Genomic DNA, 20895 nt, shown 5'->3' on the forward strand with positions numbered 1-20895 from the left:
TTCTCAGGTTTCTTTTAATCTCTCTGCCATTTGGGTGGCTAGAAAGTATGTGAAAATGAAGGAAGGGAAGCCGTGGTCCCTCCCACTGCTATTGTGTGGCTGAAACAGAGGATAAGTCATAAAAAAAAAGATTGTTCTAGCACCTAGGTTACATGTAAGAGTTGTGAAGACAATGAGTAGCACAAGGCCAAGGACCACTAGCAACAGCAGAACACCAAGGAGCAGGATTTTTCTTTGTCGATTTCTTTTTACAACTCCTCCTGAGTCCTCAGAGACCTGGAATGAAAGAAAATATGGCTGTAAGTCATACATGAGATGCTGGTTTAGACTTGAAAACAGTGACTTGCCCCATCACCAGAGCACCATTGGCCTACATAGCTTGGAAGTATTTACCAGCGAGAGACTAAGTCTGGTTTTGGAACCTGAGAATGGTCAGTTTTGGCTAGTATGGTACTTGGATGGGAGACTGCCAACACAATATCAGGTGCTGTAAATATGCAGGAAATCCCCAGGTTTCAAACAAAATAGGTTCTTTAGGCTTTTTCTTAAGCTTATGTAAGTTGCAACAGGTGCCTTTTAAAAGTGTAAATCCAGCCAGTTTTGAACAGCAGAGGGAAGAGTTAACACATTTTTGCTGGGACTCTGTTCTACCAGCATGTGGAAACAGAGAGAAAGAAGACAGAGATGAAGTTGTAGGAGTCGTATGTAAGTCAGACATGTGTAACTCAGGGACTGCCTATATTTCAGAAGAATTGGAAAGGTAAAGATTTCCCCTTGATATTAAGTCTAGTTGAGTCCGACTCTAGGGGATGCTGCTCATCTCCATTTCTAAGCTGAAGAGCCGGTGTTGTCTGTAGACTTCTCCTAGGTCATGTGGCTGGCATGACTGCATGGTGCACTGTTACCTTCCCACCAGAGTGTTACCTATTGATCAACTCACATTTGCATGTCTTTGAACTGCTAGGTTGGCAGGAGCTGGGGCTAACAATAGGAGCACACCCCAGATTTGAACAGCCAATCTTTTCGTCAGCAAGTTCCGCAGTTTAACCCACTGCACTACCATGGCCCCAGAAGGCGGCACTAGCAGAATCCCTTCTGAGTATTCCTTGCCTAAGAAAACCCTAAGAAGTACATAGGGTCGCCATAAGTTGTCAGGTGTCTTGAAAACACATACACAAATCCATCACGTAGAAACTTTTCATGGAAGTTGTCCTCTTTTTTAAAAAAATTACCCTCCATGTATGAAGGGCAATGAGACTGGCAGTGAAGGTTGTGAGTTTAGCTTGATTTCTGTCCCTAAAACATTTTCATAACACTGCCATGTGAATCTCTTGATGAATATGGCTTCAAACAGCAGCATGAGAATATTGATGGGGTATCATGCCAAAGGCCCCAAGACAGAACATGCATCACAGCTTTCTGAACTTTCATAACCTCACCTGGAATCATTTCACACATACAACTGAGAGACAGATGTTCAGAGTATAGAAACAATACGCAAATTACCATTACCTTAACAAATAAATTTGGCAGTTGAGGAATGAGGGGAAACATTGCTTCAAAATACAAGAATGTGGGTGGGGTGGTTATAAGACAAGGCAGGCTTTTAAACATTACTTATTTGGAGGGGTAGTGCTTTTTCTGCATCTTATTTACAGATAAAGGGTTTGAGAAAATCCAGAATTTTTTTTGTTTTGTTTAAATAAGTCTCTTGTATTATGTAGTAGCACACCACACTGTTAATTCTTTTTTTCCAGTACAAGCTGAAAGCAACACAAAGAAGGAACAACAGCTGGTAGCAAATTTTATTAACTGTATTTTATTGCCTAATAATGGACAATGTTGATTATGCCACTGCCCATCACTGCCAATGGGACCTAAAGCACAGAACATTGATGTTGGGGCAAAGAAAGCTGACAAAGGTTGAAAACTGTATACGTGGAGAGACAGTGTTGAGGATATCACAATATCTAAAGCAAACCCATTGAGTTTTCTTGGCAAGAGTGTGGCTTGCCTAAAGTAAGTAAATGGGTTAACTTTTAAAAATTAATGTTTCCTTTTCAGTGAGATAGAGGAAGGCAATCCCACCTCATGACATCACTGGCGTCTGCCACAGAAGTACCTGGATCTCATTACACCAGGTACATCCCAAGACAATGACACCACCAGGGTCTACTGACATGTTTTGCCCATCAATAGCAGTGGAGAGCTTCATTGAGGGGAGGTAGAGGGACAGTAATGGATATTACATAGTGTTGTCACCTTCGTGTGATAAAATCCTAAATAGTTTCCCCATTATTTTTTGTACAACTATACTATTTTTCATGCCTAGCATTTCAATTCAACACATTTCTCATTTGATTTTTTTCTATTCAGAACACTATGCAAATATACAAAATGTAAATGTATTTCTTTAAATTTGGCATTTCATAGAATCATAGAGTTGGAAGAGACCTCATGGGCCATCCAGTCCACCCCCCTGCCAAGAAGCAGAAAAATTGCATTCAAAGCACCCCCAACAGATGGCCATCCAGCCTCTGCTTAAAAGCCTCCAAAGAAGGAGCCTCCACCACACTCCGGGGCAGAGAGTTCCACTGCTGAATGGTTCTCACGGTCAGGAAGTTCTTCCTCATGTTCAGATGGAATCTCCTCTCTTGTAGTTTGAAGCCATTGTTCCGCGTCCTAGTCTCCAGGGAAGCAGAAAACAAGCCTGCTCCCTCCTCCCTATGACTTCCTCTCACATATTTATACATGGCTATCATGTCTCCTCTCAACATTCTCTTCTTCAGGCTAAACATGCCCAGCTTTTTAAGCCGCTCCTCATAGGGCTTGTTCTCCAGACCCTTGATCATTTTAGTCACCCTCCTCTGCACACATTCCAGCTTGTAAATATCTCTCTTGAATTGTGGTGCCCAGAATAGGACACAATATTCCAGGTGTGGTCTAACCAAAGGTAGCACGACTTCCCTAGATCTAGACACTATGTTCCTATTGATGCAGGCCAACATCCCATTGGCATTTTTGCCACCGCATCACATTGTTGGCTCAAGTAAAGATAAAGGTAAAGGTTTTCCCCTAACATTAAGTCCAGTCGTGTTTGACTCTGGGTGTTGGTGCTCATCTCAGTTTCTAAGCCAAAGAGCCAGCGTTGTCCGTAGACACCTCCAAGGTCATGTGGCCAGCATGACTGCATGGAGCGCTGTTACCTTCCCACCAAAGCGATACCTATTGATCTACTCACATCTGCATTTTTTTTGAACTGCTAGGTTGGCAGAAGGGCTGACAGCAGAAGTTCACGCCGCTCCCCGGATTCGAACCTGCAACCTTTCGGTCAACAAGTTTAACAGCTCAACGGTTTAACCCACTACGCCACCAGGAACAAGTCCAAGGAACAAGTATATAACTATGGTCCACAATACGCATTGAAGTCTCATTCAATACTGAAAGAAGTTAAGATTCTCTTTCTCTCTGAATCTTTTATTCAGGACAAATGGGTGCATATCTATATTAATTTTATAGGTGCCATTTTCAGCACCTTTTGTAAAATGCAAATGAGAAATAAATCAATATATGGATAAATAAATAATCTCACCCAAAAGCACATTAAGGTGAGAATCCCATGCCAATGTATTGGGAAGGTCCATTGAAGACATTGATGACAATTTCCACTCCACCTATTCTAATGGCTTGGCCACTAACATCAAAATCTAAGAGCCCTTCCACACAGCCCTATATCCCAGAATATCAGGGCAGAAAATCCCACAATATCTGTTTTGAAATGGGTTATCTGAGTCCACCCTGCCATATATTCCAGTTCAAAGCAGAAATGTGAGATTTTATTCAGCTGTGTGGAAGGAGCCTCAGTTACATTGATTTAGCCTCACCTAATCTCCATCCTATCCCTGCTCAACAAAAGTATATTTGAAATAAAAGGTCTTTTGCTGCTTCTGGAATCACACTGACATAAGCTTTGGCACATGTTCAGGGAAAAGAATTCCAGAGAAGGAGGGAAAAATATATATTTCTTTCTTTCTCATCTCCTCCGAAATTCTGTATTCTCAACCAAATCTGTTCTCTTTGATAAACTACATGTTAAATAAAATGTCCAATTCATACAGTTTCGGTTTGTGAGTAATCTACACAAAGAAATCGCAATCAGACTTGTGTAACAGTTAGTCATTCATTTTTTAATTTCATGTAAGAAAATATGTAATACAGTATATTCTCCTACATCAGTGGTTCCCAACCTGTGGTCCATGGACCACCAGTGGTCCGCAAGAACGAAAATCTGGTCCACAGCCTTACCATTACTACACCCTTGCCTTGAAACCATGCAGCATCAAGACTGACTGGTCTCACAAAACCCTCATATAGTGCTTATAGAGAAACAGCACTCACAACAGAGACCTGGAGTCACTTATGAGATTTACATAACTCTTCTGAAATGTCATCAGTCAATGTTTTGAATCTCAAGGTCTCTGTCGTGAGTACCGTTTCTCCCCCAAAAGGTTGGGTTTGGTTCCCTCAAAAGGCCCCGAGGAGGATGGCGAGGAGCCCAAAAGGATGAACAGTGGGGTTAGGCTTTCAGTTTAGGATGGGGGAAAGTGCATCGTAGAGGCAACGCTGTAGATGGAACAAACAAAAATGGGATAGATGGTCACTCTCCAAAGACACATCGGGAAAAAATAAGTTTTCAGATCTTTCTGAAAGGCTGCTAAGGCGGAGGCTTGCCTAATTTCACCAGGAAGTGAGTTCCAAAGTTGGTGGGCCACAGCGGATAAGGCTTTCTCCCTCATTCCCACAAGTCATGTCTGTGAGGGAGAAGGGCCTCCCCAGAGGTTAGGAGGGATCATGCAGGTTGGTGGTAGGAGATGCGGTCACAGAGGTAGGCTTTATAGGTAATAACCTGCACCTTGAATTGGGACCAGATGATCAACGGCAGCCAATGGAAAAAGCCCCTTGGGCACATGGCTAGCCCAGAAAGAAATAGGCAGGGACCACACTCTGCCCATGTTGAGAATTTAACATGGGCAGCCCTGGTATTCTGAAGCGAGCAGAATTCTGGGAAATGTGGTTTAGGATGGGGCCCTTTGAATTCTCTGCCACAGGGGTCCTTACCTACCCAAACTACATTTCCCAGTTTTTTGCATGGGTGCCCTTCACGTTTCTTAATATTGTGTTGTATGTATGAATATTATGAAATAGATATGACAAATGAGGTTTTGCACAGCCCTACCATTTAAGGCAGCAACAGATTGGATAATCCAAATATAAGTAAAATATAAAAACTCTCTAATCCATGTATGAAGAATGTTGTATATCATTTCCTTAGCAACTTGGAGAGCAGCAAGATCAGTGACAATGATCAGACTCTTCACCAGCAAAATAAATCAGTATTTTGTCTCAGAGCAGACTGAGAGTCACCCTACTCATAACGGACCAGGGTGAAATTGTATGCAGTGATCAGTGATGCCTTTATTACAGTCAACAGACCATAAGGCAATGCAATAGTTATATATACATCTTACACGCATGTAGAAAGAATTGCGTACACACTATATTGGGAAACATAAACATGTGCCATGTTGGGGCGGTATGAAAGGATATAGTTAACAACATGGAAAGACATTGGAAAAACAACTTAATAAAATATGTTTAAAGTTGAGCATTAAACAGATACAATGAAAACCAAATAATTATATGGATTAAATGTAAAATTAAAGCTACACAGCCATATTACCAGGAAGCTATGATCCCCATATAACACCTGGCTAGTTTGGTCCATTAAGGAATCCTTAAAATGTATCCCTAGCCGCACCTTGCCCAAATTCAAATTTCCTCTGATACACACACGCCGTTAAATCAATGGTAAGAAGATCGAGCAAGCTACCAACTCACTGTTGATCACAGGGCAGGGTGCTTAGTTGTGGTCAAAACCTTTGACCATTTAGCTTCATAGCAAGCAACTTTGCCAATGCGGCTCTGCCATAGAAGTGCTTGACGGCAGCAGCAGTGGCCCCAAGAAGAAAGAAACCCCAAGCCCCAAGGAGAAAGAATTTCGAAACACTTATTTTTTTCTTATTGATGGTACAGGGAATAATCTACCTTCTCCCCACTGAGTTCATGGCTGGACTGGGCTGGGGAGCAGATGGCAATCCCAAAGAGAGGGAGAAAAAAATGTCTTCCCAGCCAAGCACCACTTTTTTGATTCCCTTGTTCTCAGGGCTGCCATCCATTCTCCAGCTGAGCCCAGCCATGAGATCAACACCACTCTTTATTTGAAAAATAATAAATTAGATCAACCTTGTTAATTTTAAACGGCCACACCAGCAAGTTAATTTTAAACACCTACCACTTTTTTCTACCCCCTGCCTTCTGATGCTACCTCAATTCAAGGAGGCAGTGCCAGATTTACCATTGTGCTTAGATATGATTAAGCACAGGGCCCTGTCGGCCAAGGGGAGCCATCTTGCCCCCTTGGTCAGGAAAAAAATGGATGGACACACTATCCTGGAACATATATAATTTTTTGCCATGTAATGCAGGTACATCTGCAGTTCCAAAATATATCTACCATGTCCTATAATATATTCAATATCAAGGACTCTGGGACCATAGGCTGGCTATGAAACTTCCTAATGTCTGTGTGCTCACTCTAACTTTTGCTTTCACTTCTCTGTAAAGGGCAAACAAATGCAACACAAAGTGAACAGGAATAATGGAAGTGTATGAGTTATGCAAATCAAACTAGAAAACTCTCCTAGAAACCAATACAATTAAAAATATGTAAAAATATGATTGCCTTTCAGTACAATCCCTTATTTGCATACCCAGAAAGAAATTCCATTAAGTTCAGTGGACATCGGTTTTAATAGTTTTAAACAAAATTTTGCAAAGTCACAGAAAGAGTAATGGAGCCGCAGTGGCGCAATGGGTTAAACACTTGTGCTGACTGAACTGCTGACCTGAAGGTTGGGTTGCTAACGTGAAGGTTGCTGGTTCAAATCCACAAGATGGGGTGAGCTCCCATATGTCAGCTCTAGCTTGTAGGGACATGAGAGAAGCCTCCTAGCTAACACAATCCCAGCATTCCCTAGGCAACGTCTCTGTAGAAGGCCAATTCTCTTACACCAGAAGCAACTTGCAGTATCTTCTCGAGTCTCTTCTGACATGATAAAAAAATATAATAATACCAAATGCTTAATGTGTATTTTAATATGTACTTTGTAGAAATATGTTTAAATATGTGTGTCTTGAAGAATGGTTTTAGATTATTGTGTTTTAGCAACGTTGTAACCTGCCTTGAGACATGGGGAGAGGCGGGTAAGAAATACAATTATTATTATTATTATTATTATTATTATTATTATCTGAAAAAGAGAAGCGCTGCCAGAAAGCAAGAGCTTATAGAGTTTATATATTAGAATATTTTCCTTACAAACCCATGGTATGGCTGCAAATCATGAAAGAATAACATTCTAACATCTTCAATAACACTGTTCATTTTTATGCACTAAAACAGAATTAGGCAACAAAAACAGAGATATATTTTTGTTGCCTAATTTTTTGTTACAAATCAGAGTTTAACATTTGGACAGTGGTAACATAAAATCTTTGTGTCAAAAGGCTGGCAAAGGCTCTTTGAAAGCTTTCTTGAAGTACAAAGATAATAATAGCTGAGAGGATGCATAAAAGAGCAGAGGAATTTATGTGAGCAAAGAAGCACACAGAAGGAGAGACAGAAAGACAGATACACACACACTACAGCATTAGGCTTGGGCTTTATACAACCTGTGGTGGAGTCCTCATTGTTTCACTGTGGAGTTCCTTGTAAAACTTCTGCTCTTGATGGTTCTTTCTCCTGTCCACCTTCTTCTCATGCAGAGAATATAGTTTCAGATCAAAGACAAAGCCTTTTCTTCCAGCCTAACTGAAGGCACTAAAGAGGAGTGGCAGAGAGGATGGTCAAAATAACATCCTTCAAGAAAACAGAACTTCGGAGCTACTCCACCCACCCTCTTCCTTTAACACTAGAATATACACTTCACACATCCCTAGAATGGAATGACCATATTAATTATCTTTTTAGGCAAAGTAAACTACATTGCTAGTGTTGGGAGTCTGCAATCTCTCTCCCTCCCTCCCTCCCTCCCTCCCTCCCTTCCTTCCTCTCTTTCCTTCCTTCCTCTCTTTCCTTCCTTCCTCCCTTTCCTTCACGTCTCTCTTTCCTTCCCAGGCGCACCCCTTTTGTCATATCTTTTGAGTTAAGGATCTTTGACATTTGTTCCCCAGATACCCCATGGCTTACATTATTTTTCTTCGGTTGCTGTTCTGCCCACCTCACCATAACTTCAACAGTCTGTTCTGGTCTGTCCTTGATATATTTTCTGCACATCACCTGTTTCAACCTGCTATAGTGAGGCCCTGAGGCTTCTGCTAATGAAGATCGAAATAACATGAGCCCTGGATTCCATTGCTACTTCTGTTCCCACCTTCCCTAGAAGCAATGGAATTTTTTACATGTTTCTGCTAATGATATTCTCACAGGATTTTTTTTTTTGAAAACAGAAAATGTAGCACTCAATGGTAGGAGATGGGGGGGGGGGAGTCTTGAGGGTCAAACTACACATTACACTGTAATATTGGCTGAATGGGTTTCTTCCATTTCGAGACATTCTTGGGATGGAGGTTTTGCAGCAGAGAAAGCCGGTGCTTAATCCTTTTTATGTCAACTGCTTTAATCCTTAACATGTCTATTCATATTTCTTCTGGTCCTCTTAAGTAATGTTTGAATCTTATGGGGAGGAAATTTCAAAGGGAACACAACTAGGAGTGAGAAGGTTGTCTTGCTTGTTCTCCTCTCTTCCCTGTCACAAAGTGTCCCCTGTTAAAAGTTGCTTGCAATGGAGAAGGCATAACAGAAATATGATTACATATTGCATATGATGTGAGGATGCAGAATTTCTTGTGATTCTGCTTCCGTGCATTTGTTGCTTGCTAGCCAAATGGACTTAAGCCAAACCCATCATTTGAATTCTTTCTCCTGTCCATCTTTTTCTCATGCCCCAGTTTTCTGCTATCCACTTCTGGTGATCGTTGTCCCTAATTCAATTTTTCTGTCGATTTTGTTCAGAAAAGTGTCCAACATGAGTTCCAGTCTTCACATTTTAACTTTCTCTCTGGTAACTCTAAAAAGTAAGAGCCCTTCCACACAGGCCCTTTATCCCAGGATCCCAGCTTTTCTGTTTATCCCAGATTATGTGGCAATGCGGACTCATGTAGTCCAGCTTAAAGCAGAAAACCTGGGACCAGATCCTGGTATATAGAGCTTGTCTGGAAGAGCCTTAAATAAAATTATATCTCTTATCTCCAATTTATATGAAAATTGTACAACCTTTCAAGTATTGGCGAGATTCACTTGAAAATACAGACATTCCTTAGTTAACAAATTATTATTATTATTATTATTATTATTATTATTATTATTCTCAACTTGCTGACCAAAAGGTTGCAGGTTTGAATCCTGGGAGGGTGTCTGCTCCTGCTGTTAGCCCCAGCTTCTGCAGTTCGAAAACATGCAAATATGAGTAGATCAATAGGTACCACTCCAGCGGGAAGGTAATGGTGCTCCACGCAGTCATGCCAGCCACATGACCTTGGAGGTGTCTACGGACAATGACGGCTCTTCAGCTTAGAAATGTAGATGGGCACCAACCTCCAGAGTCGGACATGACTGGTCTTAATGTCAGAGGAAAACCTTTACCTTTATTACTATTATTATTGTTATTATTATTATTATTATTATTATTATTATTATTATTATTTCTACCTGCTTTTTCTAACAGCAACTAACAAGAAAAACAACGCAATATAATTTAAAACCTAAAAAACCCCCCATAAAAACATTAAAATAGAATTAAACACAGAAATATTAAAAACACATAGTTAAAACCAAGAAAAACATTAAATAAATCTATTAAAATATATAAAACACAGCACACCCTGGTTTGGTCTTTAAAACTTTTTTGCTTTAAAAAGCTTGCCTGAATAAAAAAGTTTGGCAACCTCATCACACGGACACCCCCCTCCCTTATGCCATTTCACCAGCCTCTGTGTCAAAACAGCAGAGACACTTCCTACATCAAATGAAAGAAGTGGGTCCTGAGAGACTACGTTTCCCCCATCACACTGGGAAAGTGGAGCCAGCACAACACAGAAGCATCCTACGACACTCCCACTCCAGTTGATGGTGGGACTTCAATAGGAAGTCCAGTGACGTCATGTGATCGTCAACATGTCCACCCACTGCTGGACTGTCCCTTTAATCATCATCATAATCATCATTATCATCATCATTATCGTAATAATATTAAGTTTTATTTATACCCTACCCCCTCTCCCCAAAGGGGCACAGGGCAGCTTACAACAATCAATAGATACAGAAAATAATATAAGCAATAGATAATAGATAACAATAAACAATTATCACTTAATACAATCAAAATAACAATAATATAAACATTAATAACAGTTTAAAATCTATTTGCCAACTAAAAACAATATATATAAACACTGTTTAAATCTAGCAGCCTAGAACGATAAAAACGTGTGATGAGGTCCTTAGTCTGTCGCCGAAAACACAGCAGGAAAGAGGGCAATTGGCTTTCCTGGGCAGGGAGTTCCTCTAACAAAAAGGATCCCCTTTAAAAAGTCTTTTTCTACCCACCAAGTCCCTCCTTTTCCTCTAATTCCTCTAACAGGAGGTTTTTTTTAAACAACATCAGTGCTGGGACGTTGAAAAAGGTGGAAAAGCACAGTCATTCAAGACCTGATTCCTGTAGCATCTCTGAAATTAAGCTTGAAGAAAGAATGAAAGGAATTATTTTGCTGACTTTACAACTAGCTGTGTATGCCTTTCTACAATAGACAAGATAAACAGCAACCGAATCCCTTACTGAGCCTGTATGAACAGCCAAAACAGGGAAAGAAAGGGAAAGCAAGCACATTAGCATACTTCACCAGCTATACTCAGCATGGTTTTTTTAAAAAATAATCTGCAAATCTAGCCATGAAAACCAAATTAATGAGAAAAGTAAAGGCTGGTGAAAAGGAAAAAAAATACTTGAAGCGTTCGACTATTTTATTTACTTGTACAAGTCTTATCTATGCTGGTTTCACATGGGCATATGGTAGGTTTTGAACAACATGCTAAAAATATGCTGAACAGTTTTTTTTGTTTGTTTGTTTTTTTTGGTGTAGGAACCTAGTACCCTTTCCCCCATTTTTTCCCCCATATTTCTGTTAAAAATGTGATACCCAGGAATAAATCTATTTCATAACTGAGGTATAACTATACTTATAATACAACATAAGAGCATTTGGTCCATCTATATCTTTTAAAAGAAATGTTCTCCTGGTTTTTTTTAACAGTATAGAGTACATAAAAATAGTATCACTCCACATGATGTGCCAAATAGCTTGGACCTGAGCCAAATAGGATTTTATAGATCATAACCAACGCTTTGAATTGTGCCCAGAAAGAATGGAGCTGTTTCAATAAGAGAGTTGAATAATCCCTGTAGCCAGCCACAGTTAACAATCTGGCAGCAGCTCTCTGGACCAGCTGAAGTTTCTAAACACTCTTCAAAGGCAGCCCCAACTAGAGCAGATTACAGTCATCCGAATAGGATGTAACTAAGGTGTGTATCATTATGGCCAGATCCAACATCTAAAGAAAAGTGTGCAATTGGCACTCAAGCTTTAAATCTACAAAGGCACTCCTGGCTACCACAGAAACCTGGGACTCCAGATTCAATGCTGAATCTAGGAGTTCACCTAAACTGTGGTCCTGTGTCTTTAGGAGGAATGTAACCTCATATAACACAGGCAGAATTCCTAGTTCCTGATCTGTTCTCCAACTGATGAGAAGCATTGCTGCCTTGTCTGGATTTTGTTTCAATTTGTTTCTCCCCATCTAGTCTGTCACTGATAATAGAGACTGGTTCAAGACCGGGGTGGAAAGGAGTAGTGGAGTGTAATCTGCATAAATTTGGATGACCTCTCCTTACAGTTTCATGTATATGTTAAGTAGCATGGGGGACAAAACAGAGCCCTAAGGGACCTGACAAACGAACGGCCAGAGGGTTGAACAGGAATCCTCTAGCATCTTCTGGATTCACCCTTTCAGGAAGTGCTTTTTTAACAGAACCAGTAAAGCAGGACCCATCTACGCTGCCATATAATGCAGTAAGACTCATATAATTCAGTTCAATGCAGCTAAACTGCATTATGAAATTACATTGTACAGCAGTGTAGATGGGCCCACGGTGCCTCCAAGTCCTAGTTGGCTCAGAAGGATACCATGGTCAGCGGTACTGAAAGATGCTGAGAAATCCAGAAACATTAACAGGGTCAAACTTCTCTTGTCCAGGTCCATATCCATGCCTGAAACCAGATTGAAATGCATCTAGAGATAATCAATTTAATCCAAAAACTTCTGGGGTTGGGAGGCTACTACATGCTCCAATAGCTTTCCCAAAAATGGAAAGTAAAGCAGTGATGGATAATTGCCCATTATAGATGGGTTCAGGGAGGGCTTTCTCGACATAGGCTTCACAACTGCTTCCTTTAAGCAAGTTGGAATTCTACTTTATTGTAAGGAGGCATTGACAACATGCTTCACCCAGACAGTCAGTCCCTCTCTAAGGCAGAAAGAGGAAAGATCTCAAAAGTTGTAGTTCTTAACCAGAATCCTGTCCACATCTTCAGGCTCCACCTGACAAACTCTGAACAAAGATGAGCCATGGTTGATTACACCCAATGGAATTTTATCAGCTACAGCACCTAAGTCACAGAGGATCTGAGATTCCTTATTTGCAAAGTGCCGCACAAATTCTTCAGAGCGGGCTGTTGAATGGTCAACATTTTCTACTTGAGGCCAGTGTTTAATAATTCTCTGATCACTCAAAATAACTCTGTTGGGCTGCTCCTTACAGATGCCATGGTGGCAGCAAAATATAATTTATTTGCTGCTCACACTGCCACTGAGTAGGCCTTCAAATAAACTTTAGCCAGTGTTCTGTCAGACTCACCCTCATCTCCATCTTGTTTGCCAAATCTCTGGAGGGGATGCTTCGAGGCAATTTTATCCACTGCCCCGGCCATTGTCCTATTACAGAGGTCACTCAGAGTTTTAACAGAATTGCCTGCCAAAGTCACAGAAAAATTCCCAGGAGCCAGCAGTAACCCATCTGGATCCATCAGGCTCCTGGGGTGGACCACTCCTGAAGACATTCCAAGTCCCAGTGCATCTGAACCTGACCGGGTAATGATCTGTCCACGACAATGGAACTGTGGAGAGTTTCACCACATCACAATTACTATAATCCTATCCACCACTGAAAATAAGGTCTAGAGTTTTGTCAGCAGCATGAGTAAGACCAGGTACCATTTGGGACAGACCCATAGTTGTCATAGAGGCAATTAAGTCCTAAGCCACATCCTGACAGGGTAGTCTCGGCATAATGCTGAAATCTCCTGGCTGCAGAGATTTCAATTCCGAAGCCACTGCTCTAGCACAGGAAGGGAGACTGACAGGAAGTGGATCGTGCGGTATATCATCAGAATCCCTATTCTATCCCAGCTACCCCCTTTAGGTATACAACTCCTGTGGGATGAGGCACCTGGTTAAGAGGAGGGTCCACCAGTTCCACCTCCCCCTGGTCCTGGATTTTATCTGCTGCTTACAGAAAGTTGGAAGCTTTATATCATCATTCTGAAAGGGTACCAGTCCCTTCTTTTACCATCCCCATACACCAGTCATATTGGGGAAATGACATTTTTGCACAGCATGGTAGGTTTTACATTCTGAAGAACTGGGGCTGGGAGGGCAGGGGTTAGAATGAATACTGATTGAATGTTAGCACACTGAAGAATACCTTAATTTTTTCCCACGCAGCAAGTAGTTTGGAAATCCAGCTGCCTGTCTGGAAACAAAGGTAAATCGGACCTCCATAAAGCCTTTACTTCACTTTACCTTTTCTGAAGATAATTTTGAAAGCATTCAGGCAGAGGCTGTGAGTCTTGTCTAAGAAGCAATCTAGTTATTTGCAATGGAGGGAGGCAAGCAAGGCCTGCCACCCAAAGCCTATTGCTGAAACCAACTGTAATCTGGAGGTTTTGCAAGTGTTGTACCTGAGGAAGGTGTCCAGTTGTATTCACGCACTCCACTGAGCCTGGCAACGTCTCTTGCTGCAGAGTCCATAGAAGCAAATTTCCAAAGCTTTCTATTTAGCTCTTCGGCAAGTTTCTCCAGGGTAGGACACACCTCCAAACAACTCAGTATGTGCTTGCTTATCCTTGACACGCACATGGAGAGTTGGGTTCTTATGATGAAGAGATAACGATTGCTATAAAATACAGTCAACTTTCCTCTAGGCTGCACATATTAGTTAAACCATATGTTGTGAAGCTAGGCAAGTCAACTATTAGCGGTCCCTATCCAGAGGCTGGCATTTTAATAGAAATGCATGTACACATTTTGTTAATCTCTAATGAGACTAAACATTTAATGAGCGAATGTTAGGCTGAAGAATGTTTACCTTGTTGACAATCATTATGAGACATCACCATGAATTAAGATGATATAATATTTTGATTAGCACTGTTGCCTAGAAGTTACTCATTTTGCTGTTGGCTTAAGAAATATCTTTTGAAGAATTTAAGTTATTTTCATCAAGCTGGTCCTTCCCCAATGCATACGAATGCCACAATCTGATTATTGACTGCAGGGTGGCTCTATAATCTAATGCCTATGGACCATGCCAGGTTAGGAAAGGCTTTCAGCCATCATGTTTTAAGACAGTCATTTCTACGTGTAATATTGTGTATTATGTTTTTATGGTTTTAATTGTATACTGTGCACTGTATATTTTGTTGTAAACTGCGTTGAGTCACCAGTTAGGCTGAAAAACGGCGGTATACAAGGACAGTAAATAAATAAATATATACTTGCACTATCCACATGCATTGGGCTGCTCCAATTAAATAAAGACTTTCTGTATATATTTCAGATTTCAGCATTAATGTCAAAAATACTTAGTATGATTTTACATAGGATTTGTGTTACATTAGAACAGTATAGAGAGAAAGATACGGTCACCCTAACCTTCATGATCGTATCTTCCTCCACATACCAACCCGGGCCCTTCGATCCTCGGGGGAGGCCCTCCTTTCGCCCTTACCAATCTCACAAGCCTGTCTTGTGGGCACAAGGGAGAGAACCTTCTCCTCTGTGGCTCCCTGACTCTGGAACCCATTACTTGGAGAGATCAGGAAAGCCCCTTCACTAGAAGTATTCAAAAAGAACCTTAAAACCTGGCTCTTCCATTGTGCCTTTGCGAGTAGGTGCACAACATGACACTATTGCTCCCCTCAATGCTTCTGCCACTGGAGTACACGTCCTCCAAATGGGAAGTTTAGTTCCACAACCCTGTGTGTTTTTATGAGCTCCCTGCAAATAACCTGCTCCTATTTTTATCTCATTAGTTTTTTAATCATTTTATCCTGTACATGTGGCCCACCCACTGTTATCATGATTGTGTTTATTGGAATGTTATTTTGTTACTGTGTTTATACTTTTTTTTCTATGTAATGTTGATGATGTTGTTTGTTTTTTATGTTCTGGTTTTATTTTGCTGTAACATGTTGTCCGGGCTTGGCCCCATGTAAGCCACTCCGAGTCCACATTGGGGAGATGGTGGCGGGGTATAAATAAAGATTATTATTATTATTATTATTATTATTATTATTATTATTAGACAAATATCACTTAAATAAAATAAACATTAAATATTAAATAACCAGAAAAATAAAATAAGGTGTAAACACTAAACTAATCTGGGAATCTGCTATTGCATCTTCTCTTTTCTGTTTTAGTCCCCTCACACCCTATGGGTTTTCACCATAGGTAGAATCATACAGGCCTGTGCTGGAGTTAGGATACCTGATCCTTGTTACTGCTAAAAGGGTGGTCTTCATTGGTGTATCCCTCATAGCCAGTGGTAGAACTGGATTCTTAAACATTTCTACCCAGATTGTTCCTGCCTTGGAACTCAATTGCCCATAGCTTGCTATCTGGGAAACAAGGCTAGGGTGTATCCAGGTCTCTTTTCTTTACCTTTTCACAGCTGTTACAGTTGGCCATGATGCTAACAAGAAGAATGAGCTTATCTGCCTGGTGGGCCAACTCACAGTAAACAATATAATAAACATGAGAGGCAAGGATGGGTTTTAATTCATTTCCCTGAGATTTTTGCTTCTGTGATTTATTTCTGTGAAAAATATTTAGTCAGACAAACCCTCTTGCCTAACATGGTTCATTTCTATATGTTGAGAGTGAACTTCACCAGGGGGTTTTCAAGGAACAATTTGACGCCTAAAGTGAGAGAGTTCAAATATTACCAAGGATGCTATGTATTACTTATGTATGAATATGCACAGTGAGGCCTCATGTAAGCCACAAGAAAAGATATCACCTTTATGTGCTTTGAAGTGTGCTTCGCCTGTTACCAGGGAACATATATTTGTTTTACAAAGAATATTCATAACACTTCTAATTCTAAATTAGAGAGGCTGTTTCAACAAGTACAGACAACCTGCTGAGAAATTGATGGTTTCCACAAAAATATTCCCTTCAGCAAAACTACAAGACAAGGCATGCATTTTTTTAAAATCAAGGTTTTCATAATGATGCAAAAATGCCTCTGCCTATTTTTGTGAAGCAAGTAAAGAAAAGGCAGATTTTTTTAAAAAATACAAACAATCCATCCAAGGTTGCTGTGAGCTTTCCAGGCTGTATAGCCAGCATTCTCTCTTGACGTTTCGCCCACAGACCTCACAATCTCTGAGGATGCCTGCCATAGATGTGGGCAAAATGTCAGGAGAGGATGTTTCTGGAACATGGCCATACAGCTCAGAAAACTCTTGGAACCCAGTGATTCTGGCCATGAAAGCCTTCGACAACACATTAAATCCATTCAAGCTTCTGTGTCCACACAACAAACTTCATTGTTTGGAATAGCTATCATGATGTTATGTTGCTGTTGCATAACTGACAAAAATGACACAAACTACACATCCAGTATTTTAAATTTCACCCAACCATCGTAGTTTGCATAGCTATTAATAATTTTGTGCATTGAAAAATTTGCACAAAGTTACCTCCAATCCTCAAATATGGGTGAGAAGCATTTCATCATCTTGCTTGAAAGGAGACAAAGGAAATGTTTTCTCATTTCGATGTGCAAGACTAAGGCCCCTTTTACACTGCCATATAATCAAGATTATAAAATCAGATAATCCACATTATCTATTTTGATCTGGATTATATGAGTCTACACTGTCATATAATCAGTTCAAAGCAAATAATCTGGATTTTATTTGACTATACAGAAGGGGCCTGAGACAAGCAACAACTCCTGAAGTTACCAAAGCATGAACCCATGATGTCCAAGAACCAAATACATCTTTCTGAGTTAATTGACTCAATGGGAAAGGACAATTTGTAATTCGTACCCTGTCACCATTTATCAAACAACTAAAGGGGTGAGGATCATGATCAATATAAGTGAGAAACAGGATGCAAACTACAGTTGTCTTCCCAAGCCATATGCTTCTAAGAATAAATATGGAATTATTTTTCAATTTCATTGTGATTGTAAAGTTCTCATCAAAATCAGTACAGCTGGCAACCTACTCTCTATGAAGAGGCAAAATAACAATGACGTATTAATAGCATCCTCCAGATGATGTTTTATGGATACTAAGACTGGATTCTGATGGAAATATAGATTTGGAAAACAAAGTTTCTACCTTGGAAACTTTCCAAGTTGTGGAGATAAGGTACATTTTTAGGAAACTTTTTTCAGTTTGCCCAATTGTCTTAGGCATCCAGGAGAGATGATACTAACATCTCTCACTTTCGGCTGGAGGTGTTGCTAAGGGTCCTTCCACACAGCCATAAAACCCAGAATATCAAGATAGATCATCCACAATATCTGCTTTGAACCAGATTATCTGAATCCAGATTATATAATCTAATTCAGTGTGGATTTTATACAGCTGTGTGGAAGGGGCCAAACAGAATGCTTCTGAAAGACAATATTTCACAACAAGCCTCCATCCAGCTAGAATGAGCCATTATTAGATCCCATTGAAACCAATGGCACAAGTTGGTTGCAACTTAATTATATTATCTTGCTTTGAAGCAGACTTAAATATGACTAATCCAAGATGAATTGTAGCCAGCTAGCTTTTAAATAGCTCCTTTTCCTAGTGTGGCAATTAGAGCTCCTGGGTAACACATCAAAAGAGAAAAACAAATCATATGTAACTTTTTTGGCATGAGCCCAAGTCCCCTCAGAGGGATCCCTCATGTTCTCATTTATATTGCTTCCTCTTGCTGGCTTACCAAGCTATTTTAGGCATAAAGACATGTATACACCTGCAGCAACTTATGCAATTGTATCTCGTTACCTTTATGATTTCTGCTTCAGATGCGTTGCTACTGTTACTCTACACAGGTCTTATCTGTTGCTTTAAGCTTCTCGTGTATAAATGTGTTTTCTCACCTCTTCTAGTCCAATTATTTCCTATCTTGATATCTTGATAATATCACTTAATGTTCTTACAGTACAACCTACAAAGCCCAATGTTCATCCACAGTTTTGCCTCAAGTCAGCACGTACTGACTTAAAGATCCCAGGAAGGAAGGAAGGAAGGAAGGAAGGAAGGAAGGAAGGAAGGAAGGAAGGAAGGAAGGAAGGAAGGAAGGAGGGAGGGAGGGAGGGAGGGAGGGAGGGAGGGAGGGAAGGAAGGAAGGAAGGAAGGAAGGAAGGAAGGAAGGAAGGAAGGAAGGAAGGAAGGAAGGAAGGAAGGAAGGAAGGAAGGAAGGAAGGAAGGCCCACATTTACTGTAAATTTGAGTCCTTGAAAGGGGGGGGGGGGGTTATTTTCAGGAAGGTCTTTGTACACAAACAGTGTAAAACAGATAAAACAGATAACTCCCAAATGGCCCTAGGAAGGCAGCAACTCCAAATTTCAAGAAAGCTCTTGCTTTGAGTTTTAAAGATCAGTTCCTTCCCGTGTTCCATTTACACAACCTATGATTATTTATTATTTCTTTGCCACATTTGCACCCTACCCTTCTCACCCCAAAAGGGACTCAGAGCGGCCTTACAAAAGGCAACTATTTGATCCCACACAAATACATATCAATCAAATAGGAAAATACATTAAAAACAAACAATTAAAAATATCAAATATTCAAATATCATTAAAATCACGCAGTCCAGATCATTATCCAGGGTTGTTCTGTTCATCATTGTATTAGTGTCATAGTCACTTATTGCACTGCTCAAAATTAATGGCCAAAAGCTTGGTCCCACAACCACATTTTTAGTTTTTTTCCTGAAGGTCAGGATGGAGGGAGCCAATCTGATTTCACAGAGGAAGGAGTCCCACAGCCAAGGGGCCACCACTGAGAAGGCCCTGTCCCCAACAATCATGCTTGCAAGGAAGGTGGGACCGAGAGCAGGGCCTTCCCCAATGATCTTAACCTTTGAAGTGGATCATAGAGGGAGATACATTCAGACAGGTAAACTGGGCTGGAACTGTTTATAGGCCAAATCCAACACTCTGAATTGTGCTCAGTAGCAGATTGGCAGCCAGAGGAACTGGCATGACAGGGGGGGTTGTATGCTCCCTGTACACCACTCTGGTGAGCAAACTGGCTGCTGCCCATTGGTCCACTTGAAGCTTCCAAAGAGCTTTCAAAGGCAACCCCACATAGAGTGCATTGTAGTAGTCTATTCAGGATGTAACAAGAACGTGTACTACCATGGCCAAGTCTGACTTTCCAAGGTACGGGTGCAACTGGCATACAAGTTTTAACTGTGCAAAAGCTCCCCTGTCCACCACCAAGACCTGGAGTTACAAGCTCAGCAATGAATCCAGGAGAACTCCCAAGCTGTGAACCTGCGTCTTCAGGGGGAATGTAACTCCCTGAAGATGCAGGGAGTTACAGTCCAACACAGGCTGTAACCCTATGCCCTGTTCAGCCTTGCAACTGACTAGGAGAACCTCTGTCTTATCTGGATTCAATTTCAATTTGTTTGCCCTCATCCAGACTATCACAGCTGCCAAGCACTGGTTCAAGATCTGAACAGCCTCCTTAGCAGCAGATGGAAAGTAGTAATAGAGGTGAACATCATTTGCATGCAGATGACATCAAACTCCAAAACTCTGGACAATCTCTCCCAGCGGCTTCATGTAGATGTTAAACAACCTGGGGGACAATACTGTGGGACCCCCACATGACAGAGGTATGATGTGTGAGTGTGTGCTCTCTGAAATTAATAACAATTAACGACATGATCTATTGTTTCAATATACAGGATAAGATCTGCTTGCTTTTCTATGTGTTCTTACTCCATAACATGCATTTTACAGTGTGCCTTGAAAACTGGGAGTCTAATCTAATTTTGTGTGTGTAAATCTCCGCATTCCAGTTCAAGTTCAATATAAATCCTAGATCTAGAAAATAGTTATCCTACTCCCACTTTACTCTTTCTTCCATTCCAGTTTTGTTTAACATCCTCTCTTATGGACATTGCAAGGCTTTAACTTCTAGGGAGTCCAAATAAAAGTATTTCCTTCTTGTATGATTTGGGTCCCTTGCCAGAGGATTAAGACAGCAGCTTATGGTTTTTTTGTTTGTTTTCTATAGCAGCAGTATATTTTAAACAGGAAGGGAGTTAAGATTTCTTTCTCATTGTCCAACTAAAAGAGGATGCAGAACTGATAGTCTCTGCATGCCTCAATCATTATGCAGTGCTAC

At 40.7% G+C, this 20895-nt stretch overlaps 1 protein-coding gene across 2 annotated transcripts in view; it reads right to left on the reverse strand.

Annotated features, from left to right (window-relative positions):
* KEL (Kell metallo-endopeptidase (Kell blood group)) overlaps positions 1-14279 on the reverse strand; it is a 55190-nt gene extending 40911 nt beyond the window's left edge. Inside the window, exons 1-3 of one of the 2 annotated variants that reach the window (XM_060762674.2) lie at positions 14194-14279; positions 7792-7939; positions 144-276 (exon numbers count right to left, since the gene is read on the reverse strand). In XM_060762674.2, coding sequence (XP_060618657.2) covers positions 144-276; positions 7792-7809 — 151 coding nt within the window. In that variant the 5' untranslated portion in view covers positions 7810-7939; positions 14194-14279. Of the gene's footprint in view, positions 1-143; positions 277-7791; positions 7940-8308; positions 8491-14193 lie in introns of those variants that run through there. The other variant, XM_060762673.2, reaches the window with a different exon arrangement.
* Between the last annotated feature and the right edge of the window lie 6616 nt (positions 14280-20895).

Source organism: Anolis sagrei, chromosome 2 (genome assembly GCF_037176765.1).
Source record: "Anolis sagrei isolate rAnoSag1 chromosome 2, rAnoSag1.mat, whole genome shotgun sequence".
NCBI lineage: Eukaryota > Metazoa > Chordata > Lepidosauria > Squamata > Dactyloidae > Anolis > Anolis sagrei.